Source organism: Microtus ochrogaster, chromosome 6, assembly GCF_000317375.1.
Source record: "Microtus ochrogaster isolate Prairie Vole_2 chromosome 6, MicOch1.0, whole genome shotgun sequence".
Lineage (NCBI taxonomy): Eukaryota > Metazoa > Chordata > Mammalia > Rodentia > Cricetidae > Microtus > Microtus ochrogaster.
The window spans coordinates 87,455,667-87,472,768 of NC_022013.1; the positions used below are offsets into that span (position 1 = coordinate 87,455,667).

Consider the following 17,102-nt stretch of genomic DNA (forward strand, 5'->3'; position numbering starts at 1 on the left):
ACCTGCATGTTTGTAATTCTAGCACTGGGGAGCGGAGACAGGTGTTGCAGCACTTGCTGGCCCGCACACCTAGCCTAACTAGCAGTCCTGGGTCCCAGTAAGACTTTGCCTCAAAAATAAGTTAGATGGATTGTGAAGACCACTATCTGAAGTTGACCACTGTCCTCCACAGACAGGAGCACTGATGAGTGCATGCATGTGTGTGCACACACAATGTAAATAAAACATTAAAGTAAAATTTAAAAATATAAAATTATTTTATTTAGGTTCTTGTCGGGAAATACTGCATGGTCCTTACTAAATGGCTAACAGTATGAAAATGTTTTCTTTTTGTTCTTATAAGTACCCTTTTCTCTTATTGATTCTGGATGAAAGAAAAGTGAGCTAGAATTATCTTCATTCCCTGAAGATACACAGTTTGATTGTTTTGTCTATGCTATGATTATATCATCATTGTAATAATCTACAGTGTTCTTGTCTATTCATTATATAATTGAATTGTATTTTTTTCCTGTTTATCTCCCTTTGCTTCAGTAGACATTTAAACTGAGTATTTTCAGCTGTCCTCTTTAATAGTGTTTTAAAAAATAGGAACTAAAGGAAAAGAAGAAAAAGCCTACAAATATAGCATCTCCAAGCTGGGTGATGGTGACGCATGCTTTTAATCCCAGCACTCGGGAGGCAGAGGCAGCCCGATCTCCATGAGTTTGGGGCCAGCATGGTCTACAAGAGCTAGTTCCAGGCTAGGCTACAAAGTTACAGAGAAACCCAGTCTCAAATAACAAAAATAAAAAAATAACATCTCCAGATGTCCTCTTAGAAAGCTAATGCAATATATCAGGCATTGCCGTAAGAAACTGACGGATGACAGAATGTTGATTTATGTCTCTATTGCCTTACCGTATTCTTCTGTCTGGGCTTTTCACTGTAGCCATTAGCAACCATTGAATACTTGAGATGTAACTAGGTTAAATTCCAAAGACTTATACATATATGTAAAATATCTTACCAATTTTACTTCTTGAACTAATATGTTTTTAATGTACTAGATTACACCTCAAATGCATTATCAAAACTGATTTTAGTTCCTGTTATAATCCTGCAAGAAAATACAAGTAGTGTATACTGTTTGGGAATTCTGATATATTTCTCTTGTATAGTGCCTTTCTAGATAATTCTGCTATCTGTCTTGTTATTTTCATAATATTCAGCATTGTTAGAAATAATTGAGTAAAAATAAAATACCCTGGTGAAGAGAAAGTAGAATTTCAACATATAGTAAAAATCCATTTACTAAGATACCATTGTGTATCTTAGATTCATAGATCCAAAGGATCCATATGGCAGCTGTAAAGCAACCACAAGATGACTCAGCAGTTAAAGATGAGCTAAGCCTGATGAGTTGAATTGAATTCCTAAAACCCACATGGTGGAAAAAGAACTAATTCCAGCAAGATGTCCTGACCTCCACATGCACAGTATTGCACACATGCTTACACATACATATACCACAAATAAAAAATGTAATGTTTTAAAAGGAATGATTCTGAGATTGATGTGATAAAATGTTAATCCCTACAAATAAAATTACTAAAAATCCTGAAGCTGTTTAGAGTTAAGTACTTTACTTTGTACAGGTTTCCAGCTTCAGGTTAAGCACTTTCCTAACTTCCTTTTTAGAAAAATTCCAAGTGCCAAAATTCAGCCTGGCCTCACTGTGCTTTGTGTTACCAGTAATATTGACAACAGGTTTAGTATGAAATAATTAATGCTGCAGGTTGCTTCACACGTGTTAGTATACACTTAACGGTAAATACTTTCGATGAATTTGACTGGAATGTGAGAATTAATACTTCATATGCAATGAAACCTTTTTCTTTCTTCCTTGTAGACTTTTGTGAATGATGTAAGGATACCAGAGCAGACTTACATCACTTTGAAACTTGAAGATAAGCTGAGATTTGGATATGATATCCTTTTATAACTTTTTGCATTTATTAAATGAATTAAAAATATTTACTATGCTACAAATTAACATCTTGTGATATAAGGATTCACAATATTGAAGTTTATACTTATTAGAAGCTTTCTGCTTGCTTTTCCATTACTGGTTCCTGGGAATGGTCCTGGAAAGCTTGGTAAGACGCAGCTGCTTCCCATCTCTCTGCCATGCTGCTATGCATATAATTTAGATGCTAAAGACTGGAGCTGGGGAGAGGACAGTGAAAGTCTTAAGTCTACCTAGGTTCTTGCCAGGGGGACTATGAGGGCCCAAGCCAGTCTCTTAGGAGGATATAAAACATTAACCTGCCTTCCCTTCCGTGCTATCCTGCTGGTTTAAATCAAACTTTAACATATCCTATGTAGTCTGACACAAGTTTTGCTAGAACGTTATCATTTAATGTATGTTTGAATTTTTGTTTAATAATCAAAGTCTAATAATTGAACAGTTGTAAGATTTTACTGTACTGTAAAGAATAGTAGAAAGAACCTAGTAAAATGACTAAGCGATAAAAACATTTCTATTTGTATATAATTGAAATAAAAATATTTCTCATTATGATGGAACTTTATCTTGAGATTTATTTAGTTCTTAAACATGTACCAAAACTCAAATAATAGTTTAAAAAATTAAACATTAGCAATCTGGTAGACTTAGATCACTTTATCAGAGAAATTGTAGTCTCAGATAGCTCTAGCTGATATTCAAATGTATTAGCACAAGTAACAAAAGATAGAAAATTTAAAGTTTAAAATTTAAAGCTAGAATAGTTTTATAGCACATTACATTTATATTTGAAAAAGTAAAAATATAAATTAAATACTTATTTGTTATATATTCTAAGTCTTTTAAAAAATATATCTGGTGAAGCTTGTGAGAGGGCTCAACAGGTAAGGTTACTTGCTGCCAAGACTGGCAACCTGAGCTCAATCCCCATGACCCACAGAGTGGAAGGAGAGAAAAGACTTCTGCAGTATATTGGGTGACCACTACATATGTGTTTTGGTGCACATGCATTCACACATATGCCACATAAATAAATGTAAATGTTTTAAATGACATAAAGTTATGAAGTAACAATGAAAATAATTTTATGGTCGAGGAGGTAATCACAAAATGATTAAAGGGTTGCAGCATCAAGAAGGTTGAGAACCAGATATAAAGGAACATAGGGCTGTTAAATTGGCAGAAATTTTATTTCATGGGACAGAATTTTCTAAATCATTTTACGTGATAGCTATGTTTGTTTCTGTATTAATTATACTAGACTAGGGAACTTGTCATGCTTTATTCGTATATAAAATTGATAGCCAGTCTATACAGAAAATGCCCTAGCGTGGAAAGCTCTGATTAACACCGTCACCTTATAGGAGAGACAACATTAACATGGCTTAAGATTTGAACTAATGCCATAAGTCTGTTTTCTAATTAGAGAGTTTTTCTTGTGAAAAGGATGAATCTCAGTGAAATATTCAAATTTTCAAAATTACCTTAAACTCAAAACAACAATCAATAAACCTCAGAAACTTGTGATCATTCAAATGACCACAAATGTGCAGTAAAGAGGCCTAATAAGTTCCTTCCTTCGTATCTGGTAGATACTTCCTATTGTGCAGGTACAGTTTTGGTGATCTGAGGATATACTAAATGATTTTTTTAAACAGTGTTGTTTTTGTCTGAAGAAATCATGCAATGTATTTTGAATATACTTTCCCTCCCCCAACTCCTTTTGTAACCACCATTCCCTCCCTTCCCTCCCAACTTTGAGCATTCTTTTTTTAGTTCCTCGCCCACACCTCCTCAGTTTGTGTGGCCTAGCTAGCTAACCCCAGGGTGGGCCTACCCGGGGTTGCATCACTGACTCTAGTCCAGTGATTATCCTCAGACTCAAGCCTTGTGCCTTAGTTCCCTAAGTGCTAAGATTATAGGCATATGCAACCATACCTGATTGCATTTTACTTTTTTTCTTAAGATTTTTAATTTCCATACAAAGTACTGGATTTCAAATACAATTTGCTTGTTATCCTCTTTACAATCTTACGTGCCCTTTGACCCCCTTCTGCTCTCATGTCGTGTATGTTCTGTTACTGTCTTTACCACTTCTACTCTTTTGATCTTCTTTCCAGTTTCGTGACCTATACACTTATCACACACACATCTATACATATATATGCACATTAAGATCCAAAGTCTATATACAAAATAGAAAATGTAGTATTTGTCTTTCTGTATTTTAATTGCCTTGCTGAATTACAGATCCACCCACTTCCATGCACACTTTATAATTTCTTTTTGTTTATAGCTGAGTAAAATTCCACTATATGTATGTACTACATTTTCATTAAACATTGAACTGTTGATAGACATCTGTGCTAGCTCTGTTTCCTTGCTATTGTGAATAAAGAATAACAAACACAGGTGTTCAGGTACCTCTTTGGTGGGATGTGGAACACTTTGGTATATTCCTAGTTGTGGTGGATAGCTGGATCATATGATAACTGTCTTTTTATTTTTTTTGAGACACCTTGATACAGATGCCTATAATTTTTAGATCAGCTTATATTACCATCAACAATGAATACATGTTTCTCCTACCCCCATATCTTCAACCAGCATTTGTTGTCTTTTATTTTCCTGATAATAGCGAGCCATTTTGATGTGGTAAGATAGAACTCAAAGTATTTTTGATTTTCATTTTTCTGATGGATGTTCAACATCCTATGTGCATATGTATGTATATATATATGTATATATAGTTGTCTTCAGAACTGTCTTTTTAATTAGTTTAATTAATTAGTGGCCTATTTTTGAAGTTCATAATACGTTCTAGATATTGACTCCATTATACGTATGCTAACACATTTTCTCCCATTCTGTGGCTATTTGTTCATTCTGCTGGTAGTTTGCTTCGCTGTGCAGAAGTTTCACAATTCCATGCAATCCCACGAAGGCTATTTGCTGTGCTATCAGATCCTGTTCAGAAAGTTTTTGGCCATGGCTATGTCTTGCAATGTTTTTCTCTAGCAGTATCAGCATTTCGGGTTCTAAATTAAAGCCTTTCATCCACTTTAAGTTCATTTTTGTGCCATATTTGGATCAAATTTCATACTTCTGAAAGTAGATACCCCGTTTTGCCTGCAGCTCTGATTTTTAATAGATTGTCTTTGTTGCAGCATGTGTTTGGGACAACCTTGTTATAGTAGCTGTTCGTCGCTGTGGGGTTTGCTTCTGGATCCTCTGTTATGTTCTGTTGATCGGTATGTCTATCTCTTCTTGTGCCAGAACCGTGCTGTCTTTGTCACTTGCTCTGCAATGTACTTTGGAGATCAGGTATTGTGATATTTCCAGCAATGTTCTTGTTACTTAGAATTGCTTTGGCTATTTTTGGCCATTTATGTGTTTATATTTATTTCTAGATTATCTTTTATAGTTGCATAAAGAAAGACATTGGTATTTTGATTAAGATTGCATTGAATCTGTAAATTACTTGTGTAACATCCATATTCAAGACTTACATAATTCTACCAGTTAGGAGCATTTCTATGATCAGCTATTTTTCCAGTATCTCAAGTTTTCATTGAACAGGTCTACTTCCTTATGTGTATTCCTAGGTACTTTATTTTGGCAGATGGATGGAATGTTTTTTTCATAATTTTTTTCTCAGCAAATTTTTTGTTGTTTTTATGTTGATTTTTATGCCCTACAATATTTCTGAAAGTGTTTAAGATCTGATGGAATCTGTAGAGCCTTTAAGATAAAGAATTATCACATGTGCAAATACGGATAATCTGACTCTTCCTTTTGTATTTTATATCTTTCTCTTAATTCCTGAGGCAAAAAAGTGCTAGACCAGTGATTTCTCAACCTTCCTAATACTGTGATTCTTGTGGTGACCCCCAACCATAAAATTATTTTGTTGCTATTTTATACCGTAATTTTGTTAGTTATGAATTATAATATAAACATCTGCTATTCAGGATATCTAATAGGCAACCCCTCTGGGAGTTGTGACCCACAGGTTGAGAACTGCTTGCTAAACGATTTTTCACTAAATGTTTAGTTACATGTATGTTTTTATGTATATCAGCAAATTTGTACATGACAAGAAAGGAAATAATTTTAATATTTCAAAGCATTAGGAAGCCACTTTAGTGACAAGAAAGCTCCAGAGAAAATTCTATAAATAGATTCTTTGGGGATAGGGGTTCTGTTCATTGAATTATTTATTGAATAAGAACACAAGTCAGTGGATTGAACAGAGCATTCTTCAAGGTTGTTTACAGCTCTAAGAAGCTTTGTTAATAAGTTTACTGCTCCCATTACATTTGGACATTCTCTCTCTTCTCCCTCCCTCCCTCCTTCCTTCCCTCTCTCTCTGTCTCTCTCTTTCACACACACACACCCACCACAGTGATTACAGTTTTCTACCTTTAAAGTGATTGATGAATGCTTTGAATTAGTATATGATTATAAAATTTTAAGGTTACCTAATGGTAGGAAATATGACCTCTAGTGAATTGATCCTTAATAAGAAGCCTCGTTGTTTTGGTATAATAATGAAAGTATTCATTATATTTAGCACTTGTTCTTATGTGTATAGAATCGTTGTTTTATAATGTAATATGACCTTACTGCAGTACATGGAGGGAAAGGGGGTATTATGGTTGCATATGAACCCTGATTACCGCATTCATTTTCTTTGTACTTACAAAATGAACCTCATTTTTATTAAAGTTTATAAAATTTGAGTAATCAACTTCAGAATTTTTAAGGTTGTTAATATTTATAAATGACATTATGTATTTTAAGCATTTTTTCTTATTAAAGGAAGTATTATAGGCACATCTTACTTTCCAGGTATTCTGTGAGCTGCCAGAAGAATCTTAACTTTGAGGAAAGCCTGGAGACCTTGTCTACAAAGGAAAAATAATTTTTTTTTTAATCTGAGGATGTGGTTCAGTGGTGGAGTAGTAGTTTAGCATATGCAAGGTCTTGGATTTAATCCCCAGGACCTGTATAAGTAGAAAATAAATAAACACAATGTTCTATATTTACTCTTGAAGTAGGACAATTTCCAGATTATACTTAATAACTATTTTCAAGTACAGGGACCAAAATTTTGGAGTTATATTCTTCCTTAGCTCTGTTTACATACAAATCTCTTCACTGTAGTTCGAGGAGAGATGAGGGTCCCTGAAGAAGCTCTTAAGGTAAGCATTTATCCTATTGTTAGTCTATTGCTCACTACAGTAGACGTCTTTCATGAAAGCTTCCCTTTGGTTTAAATGTTTTGTAGCATGAGAAGTTTACTATTCAGCTTCAGTTGTCCCAGAAATCTTCAGAATCAGAATTATCAAAATCGGCAAGTGCTAAAGGCACAGACTCAAAAGTGGATGCTGCTGCTGAGGTGCAGCATAGAGCTACAGAAACCCTGAAATCCGAGGAGAAATCTGTGGGTAAGTGCCCTGTAGGATCTGAAGAGTGATCTGCAATGGCCGTATCTATTCAGGGGGAGAGAGGGAGGGAAGGAAGTGGGAGGGGAAGAAGAGAAGAAGCACAAAAGAAAAACATCAAGTTTGGTGCTCTAAGAAACCAACTCTGGAAGCTCCTTTAAAGCCGCCAACTGGAGTTCCCAATACAAAGTCCCAGACAGAGTAGACTGTCCCTTAGGGTGAGGCTTGCAATTAACAGCATATAAAATATGGAGAGAAAACATCATCTAATAGCTTGCTCACATATTCCTGCAGAAACTAACGGGAAACTGAGGCAGTCAGTTACTGTTCTCAATTAAGCTGTCTCTTGGTGGCTCAGCTTCCCAGAGCTGCATTTCCAGTTTCTCTTTTCCTCTGCAGACTTAAATATTCCGGGATTAATAATAATATCCTTATACCTCTATTGTCCTCAAGAACACATGTTTTACTTTTGGACGCTTTTGTTTTCTCTGAACCGTCAGAGTTAGGGGCACTTGCTTATCCCCAGACCTTGGAAAACACGTTGACACAAACCCACTCAGGGTCTGAAGTGGGGGTTGGTGTCTACCCCAATCTAGAACTAGCTTCTCAGTGACCTCAAACAACACATGGTAGTTTGTCAAATAAAAGGTATATTACAGTAACAGCCCATGATCGTTGTCAATATAATATACATTACAATACATTAACTCTTTTGGAAATTCCTAATTTATACTTGATTTTGAAGAAATTATATTCTTTGTTCCAAAACACATGTGCCTGTATAAAAATAATGTATATCAGTGATTGATCCCAGAGTACATTTTAATATATCCCGTTTTCCCTAGGAAACATTGACAACTATGTGCAGGTACACCCAATATGTTAAATATTTAAAGTGATTTCAGTATTTGAAAGAAATAGTTTATTGTTTCATATTATCTATATTTCTCTGAATTACAATTGAAGTAAAAGGGAAAATTTAATATACCATCCTCATATAATGCTTACAGTTTTAATAACTACAAAGATGCTTTATGTAGATAATCCCTTTACATAACAAATGTGTTAAATTGATAAACAGTACTACAGCTACTGAAACTGCAGATTTGTTATCATTGAATGCAAATATAGTTACTATATCATACTTTGCGTTGTTGCTCATGCCAGTATTTGCTTTCTTTTCATCTTTTTATATATAAAATTCTTCCACCTAAGACACTTCTGTCTAAATACTCAAAGATCATTTGTTACTGAGGCTCAGATATAGATCAGAGAGCCCCAAACACTTCACAAAAAGCTGTTGGATTAGATATAGTAAGCTGTATTACTTGTTCACTTAGTCATGTTTAGTGCTGTTTAAGATAATTTTCAAATGTTACATTACTGAAAATTGAGTACTTTTAATCAACTAAGTAAATCTAGCATCATGCAAAATGTATTTTCCTGCTTCATCTACTTTAGTAATTTTTTTTTCTCCTCACCTCTTTTAGATGTTTCTGCTATGCCCCGTGGTACTCCTTTATATGGGCAGCCATCATGGTGGGGAGATGATGAGGTGGATGAACAAAGAGTTTTCAAGTCTAATGGCAAGCCTGAAGAAAAAAGTCATGAAGCTGGGACTTCAGGTAAAAGTACCTCAATGGCTATGATATTAAATTCATATTGGTCAAATATATTCCAAACAAAAGTCAGTCTACTCTGAAAAATGATCTGTACCATAACTTGATTTTTTTAAAGGTGATAATGGTTTGCTTTTGAAATGTTTATAAACGCTTGTTATATTTTCTAGCTTATGAAATTGTTGAAAACTATAAAAAATTAATGCTATAACTGAACATATTAAGTATTTTAAAATATTTACATGAATTGATAAAATAGTAGGACATGTGAGTTACATGTTTTTACTTGATTCATGCTTATATACTCACTGTAAAATATAATAATTCTGTTATGTTCAGAAATATAATATGAAATTATAAGTTCCTTAAAGCCTTAGTATGCTTACTTTATTGAGATAGGATAGCAATAAGATTTAGAATTCAGCAGCCAAAGTACAGAAATAGATCCTCATGTCAGTAACTAAGGAATATATTCTTTTGTTGGTGACATGGGTAAGTGGTGACCAGTATCTAGAAAAGACAAGATTTACGAGATAAATGGAGATACCGAGGTACAGATTGCCCCAGTGTTGTTGAAGAGACGTCAGCACTGAAGGATGGAACAGCCAGTTTGTTTAGTAACATCAGATAAGGATCCAAAAGTGGAGGAACTAAATACAGACGTCAAGAGTCAGTTTGGAGGACAGGGTGTGACTCTGAGACAAGGACAGACCACATCAGAATGCTTTAAGGTTTTTTTGATTTTATTTACACAAAGTAAGCAAAACAGTTTTCTTAGCTGGAGAATTATGAACATTCTGTCTTCTGACATAGTGTAATTACACCAGAGTACAAGTCTTTAAAAGCTGTCTTAATGAAGTAGGTCTTATAATGCCAAGCTTGCCAATACATTTCTATCACAGCTTTGTTTAAGCAGTGCTGCTTCTTAGTATTATTTATCCTGCCTTCAGATGTAAGTGAAGGACTGCTGTCCAATACTAAGTAGGAAATGAAGGTTTTGCGTCCCATGCATGATTTCTCTCAGGGTTGTTGGTGCAATAGACAGTATTGTTAGCTAGTTTCGCCATCTCTGTCTTGCTATCCACAGTACTTACATACTGATGGAGTTACTACTCACATTCAAAGCTGCAGCCATCAGCATTCAAAGTTAGAAATTTTTTATCACACCCAGCAATAAAGAGCAAATGTTGTATACAGAAGACCTTTCAGGATTTGGAAGGAGACCTCTTCCAAAATCTTCAGCACATCTCTCATTAGTTCCTCACAGATTGAGGTCACCTGCTGTTCTAATCAGTCTCTGGCAAACCACGTGAGTGAGGTCATCGTTATCTTGCTCACCTTGAAGCAGGTGTGGAGTTATTTGTCCCTAGGGCATATGGGCAGTGTCGTAGAAGAGTTGTTCTAGAAACCACCTGAAGTTCTTTTAGGAAAAAGTTCCTTCAGGAAAGAAACTGGGCGTCTTCAAGAATGTCTATTTTTTTTTGTCTTTTCCATTTTATCTAATATATTACCTAACTTTGTTGTCTTCGCTTTCGTTGCTGAGTCATAATTAAACTTTTGACCTTAAGTTTCAACCTCATTGCAGTAATCTTTGCATAGCAAATATGAACTGATCTTTAGTTCCAAAAACTAGAGTGACCTTGTTTTCCCTGACAAGTAGATTTTGAACTTTTTATTCTGTAGTGTACTTTATATCTGATTATTACTGTTTTAGTGTCCTTTCCCAGTGTACTCCTACATGAATTGTGCTAATTCCTGCCTCCTCTTCTATAATATGTGCAATGTAAATTACTAAATGGTATTATATTGCTAGTGTACAGTACTGTTTCATTTATTATTTTTGTGTAAATCTTTATGACTGAACTCTAAATTCCTTACTTCTAATATATTCTAATCTCATTTTGCACCAGAACTATCTGGTATGGAGTAAGGGGAATATAACTAATTAGAAAGGTTAGAAAAACAGATCAATTTAACTATTACAAAATTCAGAAAATAATTGCATGATAGTGAAAATTAAGGAGGCATCATAAATGTAGCCTTTGCTCCCTCACACAACTTTGAAATTCTTTTTTTTTAAAAATATTTATTTATTTATTTATTTATTTATTATGTATACAATAGTCTGTCTGTGTGTATGCCTGCAGGCCAGAAGAGGGCACCAGACCTCATTAGATGGTTGTGAGCCACCATGTGGTTGCTGGGAATTGAACTCAGAACCTTTGGAAGAGCAGGCAATGTACATAACTTATAAACTACAGTGATACCCACATGTCACTGTGGTACAGAGTAGAACCGTAACAAATGATGACAAGCATTCAGTTGCACTTGACTTGTCCATTTCTTCCAAATGATCCATTTGCATCTCACCTTTATGGCAATATCTAAAGGTAGTAGTCACTGTAATTTCTGCCCACTTTGTAGATAAGAGAATAGAGGAAGAGTGATGGTAACTTCCTTCCTGAAGAGAACACTCTTCATGGGATTTCAAGAATAGACACTCCAGATTCGCATACAGCAAGTGCAGAGCAGACTTTATTCACCGTTGAATTTGTTAACAGTACACAAAAGACAAAGAGCTAAGAACATTTTAAGTTTTTCCTTTATTATTGAGAATCATCATTGTATAAGTTATTGAACAATAAAAGCTACAGTAATGTCCTCCAAAGCCTGAGCCTCCTAGGCTCTTGATACTGTGTTACTGGGATACTGTTTTCAAGGTCATTTATCTGCTATTGATTTTCACCTTCCTCCCTATAATAATTTCTCTAAAATACCATCACTTTTCTTTGACAAAATTTACTTTGGAGTAAATTTTGAAAAAAAATAACTTTTACTTTGAAAATTTCTTTTCTTAATGTTCTCTGCCTTTTGTGTACATTTTTTGGCAGTGTGACCGTGACTATTATGATCATTATTATTTTAGTAATGGAACCTGATACCACCTATATCATATCTCACATATTTGATGGCAAGAATATTACTTTGTAACATAAAAGAAGATGGTTTTGTTATAATTTCATATTCGATGTACCTTAAAGAAATAAATTTTTGTACCTAATGTGTTGTAGAAAGATGTAGTATTTGAAAATTTTTCAGAAGCCTAAATAGTTCATGTAATTTAAAAAATGATTGGAAACAGCCTAATATGCCTGTTTTGCTTTTTCTTCCTAGAAAATTTGTGATTGATTTACTCTGAAAACTATTTAAATAAAGTTAATATTTAAGCCTTAGGGAAATTTATTTATATTAATTCTTTTATGATAATAGACTGTCTTGGTAATAGATTTTCTTTTCTCAAAGGGCAGCTTAATCTTCACCTTTTTTCTTGTACATTGTGCTACAAACACCACCTGTTTTCACATCTTTATGCAGTCAGTGGCTTAAGCAGTGGAAGAACTGTCACAGTGTTCTATATGTTCCATATTTACCTGTTTTCCTTATCACTCACAGCTTGTTATTCAGCTTTGACCCATGACCTTTGGGCGGTTGTGCACATTCTGCTATACAGAGGTGTAACCTAACTTCTTCCTGATTTACTGGCTTACTACAGAATTTTCTGTTTTTTTCACTATTTCTTTCATATGACTGCTTGAATTTTCATGCTGCAAGGAAACCACGTGTTTTATTGCTAACTACTCTTACCTTATAACATGTGTGTCATCTCCCAAGTTTCCATATTATCAATTTTGTCCTAAAGTGGGGTCTCTGAATATGATAGAGACTGGTAAGTGGAGTTGTTACTTAAAAAGCATTGCTTCTATATATACTTCCTATCTCCATCCTCATCTGACTGCCTCTTCACTATTAGAGCCCTACATTTGTTCTCAAGTGTTTCAGATTGCTCATTCTGGTAACTGAATTAGGTAATTCATGCTTTTTCTATTATACTATGTGTGTGTATATTTTACACACACATGTGTATGTATAGAACATCTCCTATACTTTAATTCTTTCTCATTTTGATGATTTCTTTCTAAGTTTTCTAGTTGAGAAATGAATGAATCTGTCCATACAGGGTCCATCTTTTACTGTTTTGTCTTTATTTTATTTTATTTTTTTGGCCATTGTTGCTGTTTATCTTGCATCTCCTATTGGTAATTGGATCATCTCTGTGACTTTTTTCTGTCTTATCAATGCTGTTGTTTTTCATCCAGATTGTTATTTGCCTTCCAAGTCTCAGAATAGTGCAGATGGTCATTACCAGGGACCCTTGTGCTACAGGCTCCCAAATATTTTGATTTCTCTCTCATTTTTCTCATTAGGGTGCAGCATAGATGCCAAGCAAGTGGAGGAACCGTCTGCAGCTGCAAATGAAGAATCACTTTTTCCTTTCTGTAGGGAACCAAGTTATTTTGAAATCCCTACAAAAGACTTCCAGCAGCCATCACAAATAGCAGAGAGCACTATTCATGAGATTCCAACAAAAGACACCTCAAGTTCCCATACTGCAGCTGCAGGGCATGCTTCATTTACCATTGAATTTGATGACAGTACACCCGGAAAAGTAACTATTAGAGACCATGTGACAAAATTCACTTCTGACCAGCGCCACAAGTCAAAGAAGGCTTCTCCCGGAACTCAAGACTTGCCGGGAATTCAGACAGGAATGATGGCACCAGAAAACAAAGTAGCTGACTGGCTAGCACAGAACAACCCTCCTCAGATGGTGTGGGAGAGAGCAGAAGAGGATTCCAAGAGCATCAAAAGTGATGTTCCTGTGTACTTGAAAAGGTTGAAAGGTAAAGTGACTTTCAGAAATTCTCTTTGTCCTAAGGAAAAGTTGGTCATCGGAGTTACCCGACTGTTATCACTTAATTATATAGTGGAAAATACCTCATTTTTCAAATTTATATGTAATTTTAAAGCTCAAAGACCAACAACACTGGTCATGTCTGAATTACTCATTTAAAGAATCCTTTATTTTCTTCCCAGTGTGGTTACTTTGGTTTTGGCGGATGTGGTTATTTATGTCATTAATTATCTTTGTTTTTTCCTACAGAAATATAAAATTTATTAATCATATAAAATAGAATTTCCTAAAAGATATCCCCATTGTTTTCTTGATTTAAAGAAAGGATATGTACAGATTTTTTTTGCTGTATCATGCTTCCAATAAAGTATCATATCTAGGTTTTGAAAACCAAATTAAACTGCCTAGTATGGTCTGAAAGTTCTGTTTCTATCAGATAGTCACATTACTGATGGGGTGCTTCAGACTAAACTGTTAGCAGAGGCTGCTCACAATACACATACTTTCAGTTTAGATGTATTTACTAGGCATTAGGTATTCTAATATAAATTTTGTGCTATCAAGAATTATAACTTAAATGTCCATTTATGAACATTATATATTATTATATAATAACATTAGCTATTGTATATACTGTATTCAACACTTAACCATAATCACTAAAAACTTTATACATGTACATTGGTTATAACAAATAATCAGCTTTATTCCCACTGACTTTTGTGAATTGAATTTATTTTGAAATTTGTTATTCTGTCTTGTGTTTTAATATGTTATCAATATAGAAATGGTTTTGAACAAATTATGAGTGTATGTGAATCTAATCTTTCTGTGACTTTTATTAGGAGCTGATTAATTCTATTTTTAAAAAATGCTTTTTGAGGTAGGGATCATGTGTAACCTACTCTGTTCCTTAACACTTTATTTGAACTTCAGCATATATGTTAACTAGTGACATCATTGATAATGGCAGAACTGACTGGTTCAATCCATACCACATGCCCTGGAATTCCAGTCAAGTAATGAAGAAGAGCAATTTATATTTAGTTTCAGGATAGTGAGATCATGTGATTACCTAATCTTTGTTGTCACCTATTATAATATTTAGTTACACTTGTCAGTAGTCACCTGGCATAAAGTTTTTTGAGTTCTGATGTATGATATTTTTACTCCTACTAGATGATATTTATATATAATTGAAAAATATGCATACACAGGTTAAAGGAGCATTTGTAAACTGACCATTAATGTAAATTTAATGAATAATATTAATAAGTTAGTATGATACCAGAGATAGTATATACCTTGAAAATAAGTTGTCTTAAAATTTGTGTTCTTAATAATTTGATGGTTGAATTGAAAAGATCCTTTAGGAAGGTACCATTTAAAAATCTTTGTTCATGGACTGAAGAGGCTCAGCAATTGGACCCAGGTTCTGTTTCCAGCACCCAGATGATAGCTACATACAATGCTCAATGAGGGGTCCAGTGCCCTCTGCTGATTTCTTCAGGCACTAGCACGCAGAGGTTGAATATACATACATGCAGGCAAACCACTTATAGACATAAAATAAAATAAATGCTTAGAAAAAGCTTTTACACTCCTTTCATAACAGTGCCATTGTTATTATTTCCTGTTTTAACAATTATTTTAAGCCATTAATTTGGTTTATTCTCTGCTCTTCACCAAGACCTATTTGATCCTAATTAATAGTAAGATCATACCAAAAAAAAAAAAAGTTCTTGTGCATAAAAAAAAAAGCCAGGCTGTGGTGTCACACACTTTTAATCCCAGCACTTGGGAGGCAGAAGTAGGTAGGTGGATATCTGTGAGTTCGAAGCCAGCCTGGTCTATAAGAGCTAGTTCCAGGACAAGCTCCAAAACTACAGAGAAACCCTGTCTCGAAAAAACCAATGAATAAATAAATAAATAAAGTATTGATGCTAAGAGTAGGATCATTAATATCCATCCATATGAACACTATCTCTACACTGATCAGTATATATTTTAAATTTTTGCCAAAAATCTATTCACTGTCCACTTTTAATTTGATTTACAGGTAGGCATCTTCCAGTGTGGTACCATTGCTGGGAACTCTTCTTTCAGAATTAACATTATCCCCTTTTGAAAGCCCTTCAAGAAAATCTCTTCCCAGCAATAACTCACTTTGTATCTCAAATAGACACATGTTATTTCTTCATGCTTATTCACAGATGATGTTTGACTTGCTTCAGAAATCAGAGTTGCTATCAATAGTCAACAGTTTCGGGGTGTGAATAAGTAAAAATAGTAGTTAATAATGATTTCTTAAAACTTGGACTTTTAGAAACTATAAAAATGAGTTAAACAATTGGTGATGGATAGATAGATGGATGGATAGATAGATAGATAGATAGATAGATAGATAGATAGATAGATAGATAGATAGATAGATAGATAGATGCCTTGCTCCTACAAGAGTAAAGTGCACGCGCTTTGGGACAGTGAGGAAAATAGTGTTCACAAAGCCCATACACTTTCACCCTTTAGGAGAGTTGCAGCTTGTTTTGGCCATAACTTGTTACGGAGTACAGCCAAGCTAACCTGAGAGACAGTAAATGAACATCTGATTTAGACATAATTAGTGATGGGCATGTTGAGCATTTCGTGGTGGTCTTTTTGCTGAGTAGAAACAGAAGATTGCAGCTCTGACCTGATGCCTCGTCTTCTCACTTGTGTAGTACACAGAAGCACTAGAAGGAATAGTGATTTTACAAGAAAGAAAACAATGAATCTCCAACAGATTAGTAACAGGAAAGATACAAAACGATGTTTGCATTAAAAATTCTGATTGTAAGTTTTGCTGTACAGAAAATATTATTTTGGACCTTAGCAAACTGAGTTCTTACCGACTTTATCAACCCTAATATGCTTTAAGCATTGCTGTAGAAAAAAATTGCATTTGAACTAGCAGTTATATTTATATTTACTCCATATACTACCCATGATTCCTAAATTATCAGTGACAGAGATTCCATTTACTAAACAGGTTTTTTTTCTTTTCAGGTTACATTTTTGATATTTGGATTTTGTATTACTATATCACTTTGAGTGAGACCAACCCCCAATATTTTTACCTTATTAGCTCCCTTTGTATCTTTTTCAAGAAGTCATTCAATTCTACCATTCCCTTGTCTATCCTTGTTCCTTTTATCTGCTACATTTTGTAGGGAATTCTCTTGTGTTAAATTATCAACACTGTTGGTAGCTTCCAGATTTACCAGGAATAAGCCCAT

The 17,102-nt window shown here is 34.4% G+C and overlaps 1 protein-coding gene across 9 annotated transcripts in view; it reads left to right on the top strand.

Annotated features, from left to right (window-relative positions):
* Nucleotides 1-17,102, top strand: part of Cep170 (centrosomal protein 170) — an 88,401-nt gene that overhangs the window by 23,850 nt on the left and 47,449 nt on the right. For all 9 annotated transcript variants that reach the window (XM_005348998.3, XM_013346983.2, XM_005349000.3 and 6 more), the window contains exons 4-8: nucleotides 1,892-1,970; nucleotides 7,154-7,212; nucleotides 7,299-7,458; nucleotides 8,946-9,080; nucleotides 13,340-13,816. In XM_005348998.3, the coding sequence (XP_005349055.1) occupies nucleotides 1,892-1,970; nucleotides 7,154-7,212; nucleotides 7,299-7,458; nucleotides 8,946-9,080; nucleotides 13,340-13,816 (910 nt within the window). The remainder of the gene's footprint in view (nucleotides 1-1,891; nucleotides 1,971-7,153; nucleotides 7,213-7,298; nucleotides 7,459-8,945; nucleotides 9,081-13,339; nucleotides 13,817-17,102) is intronic.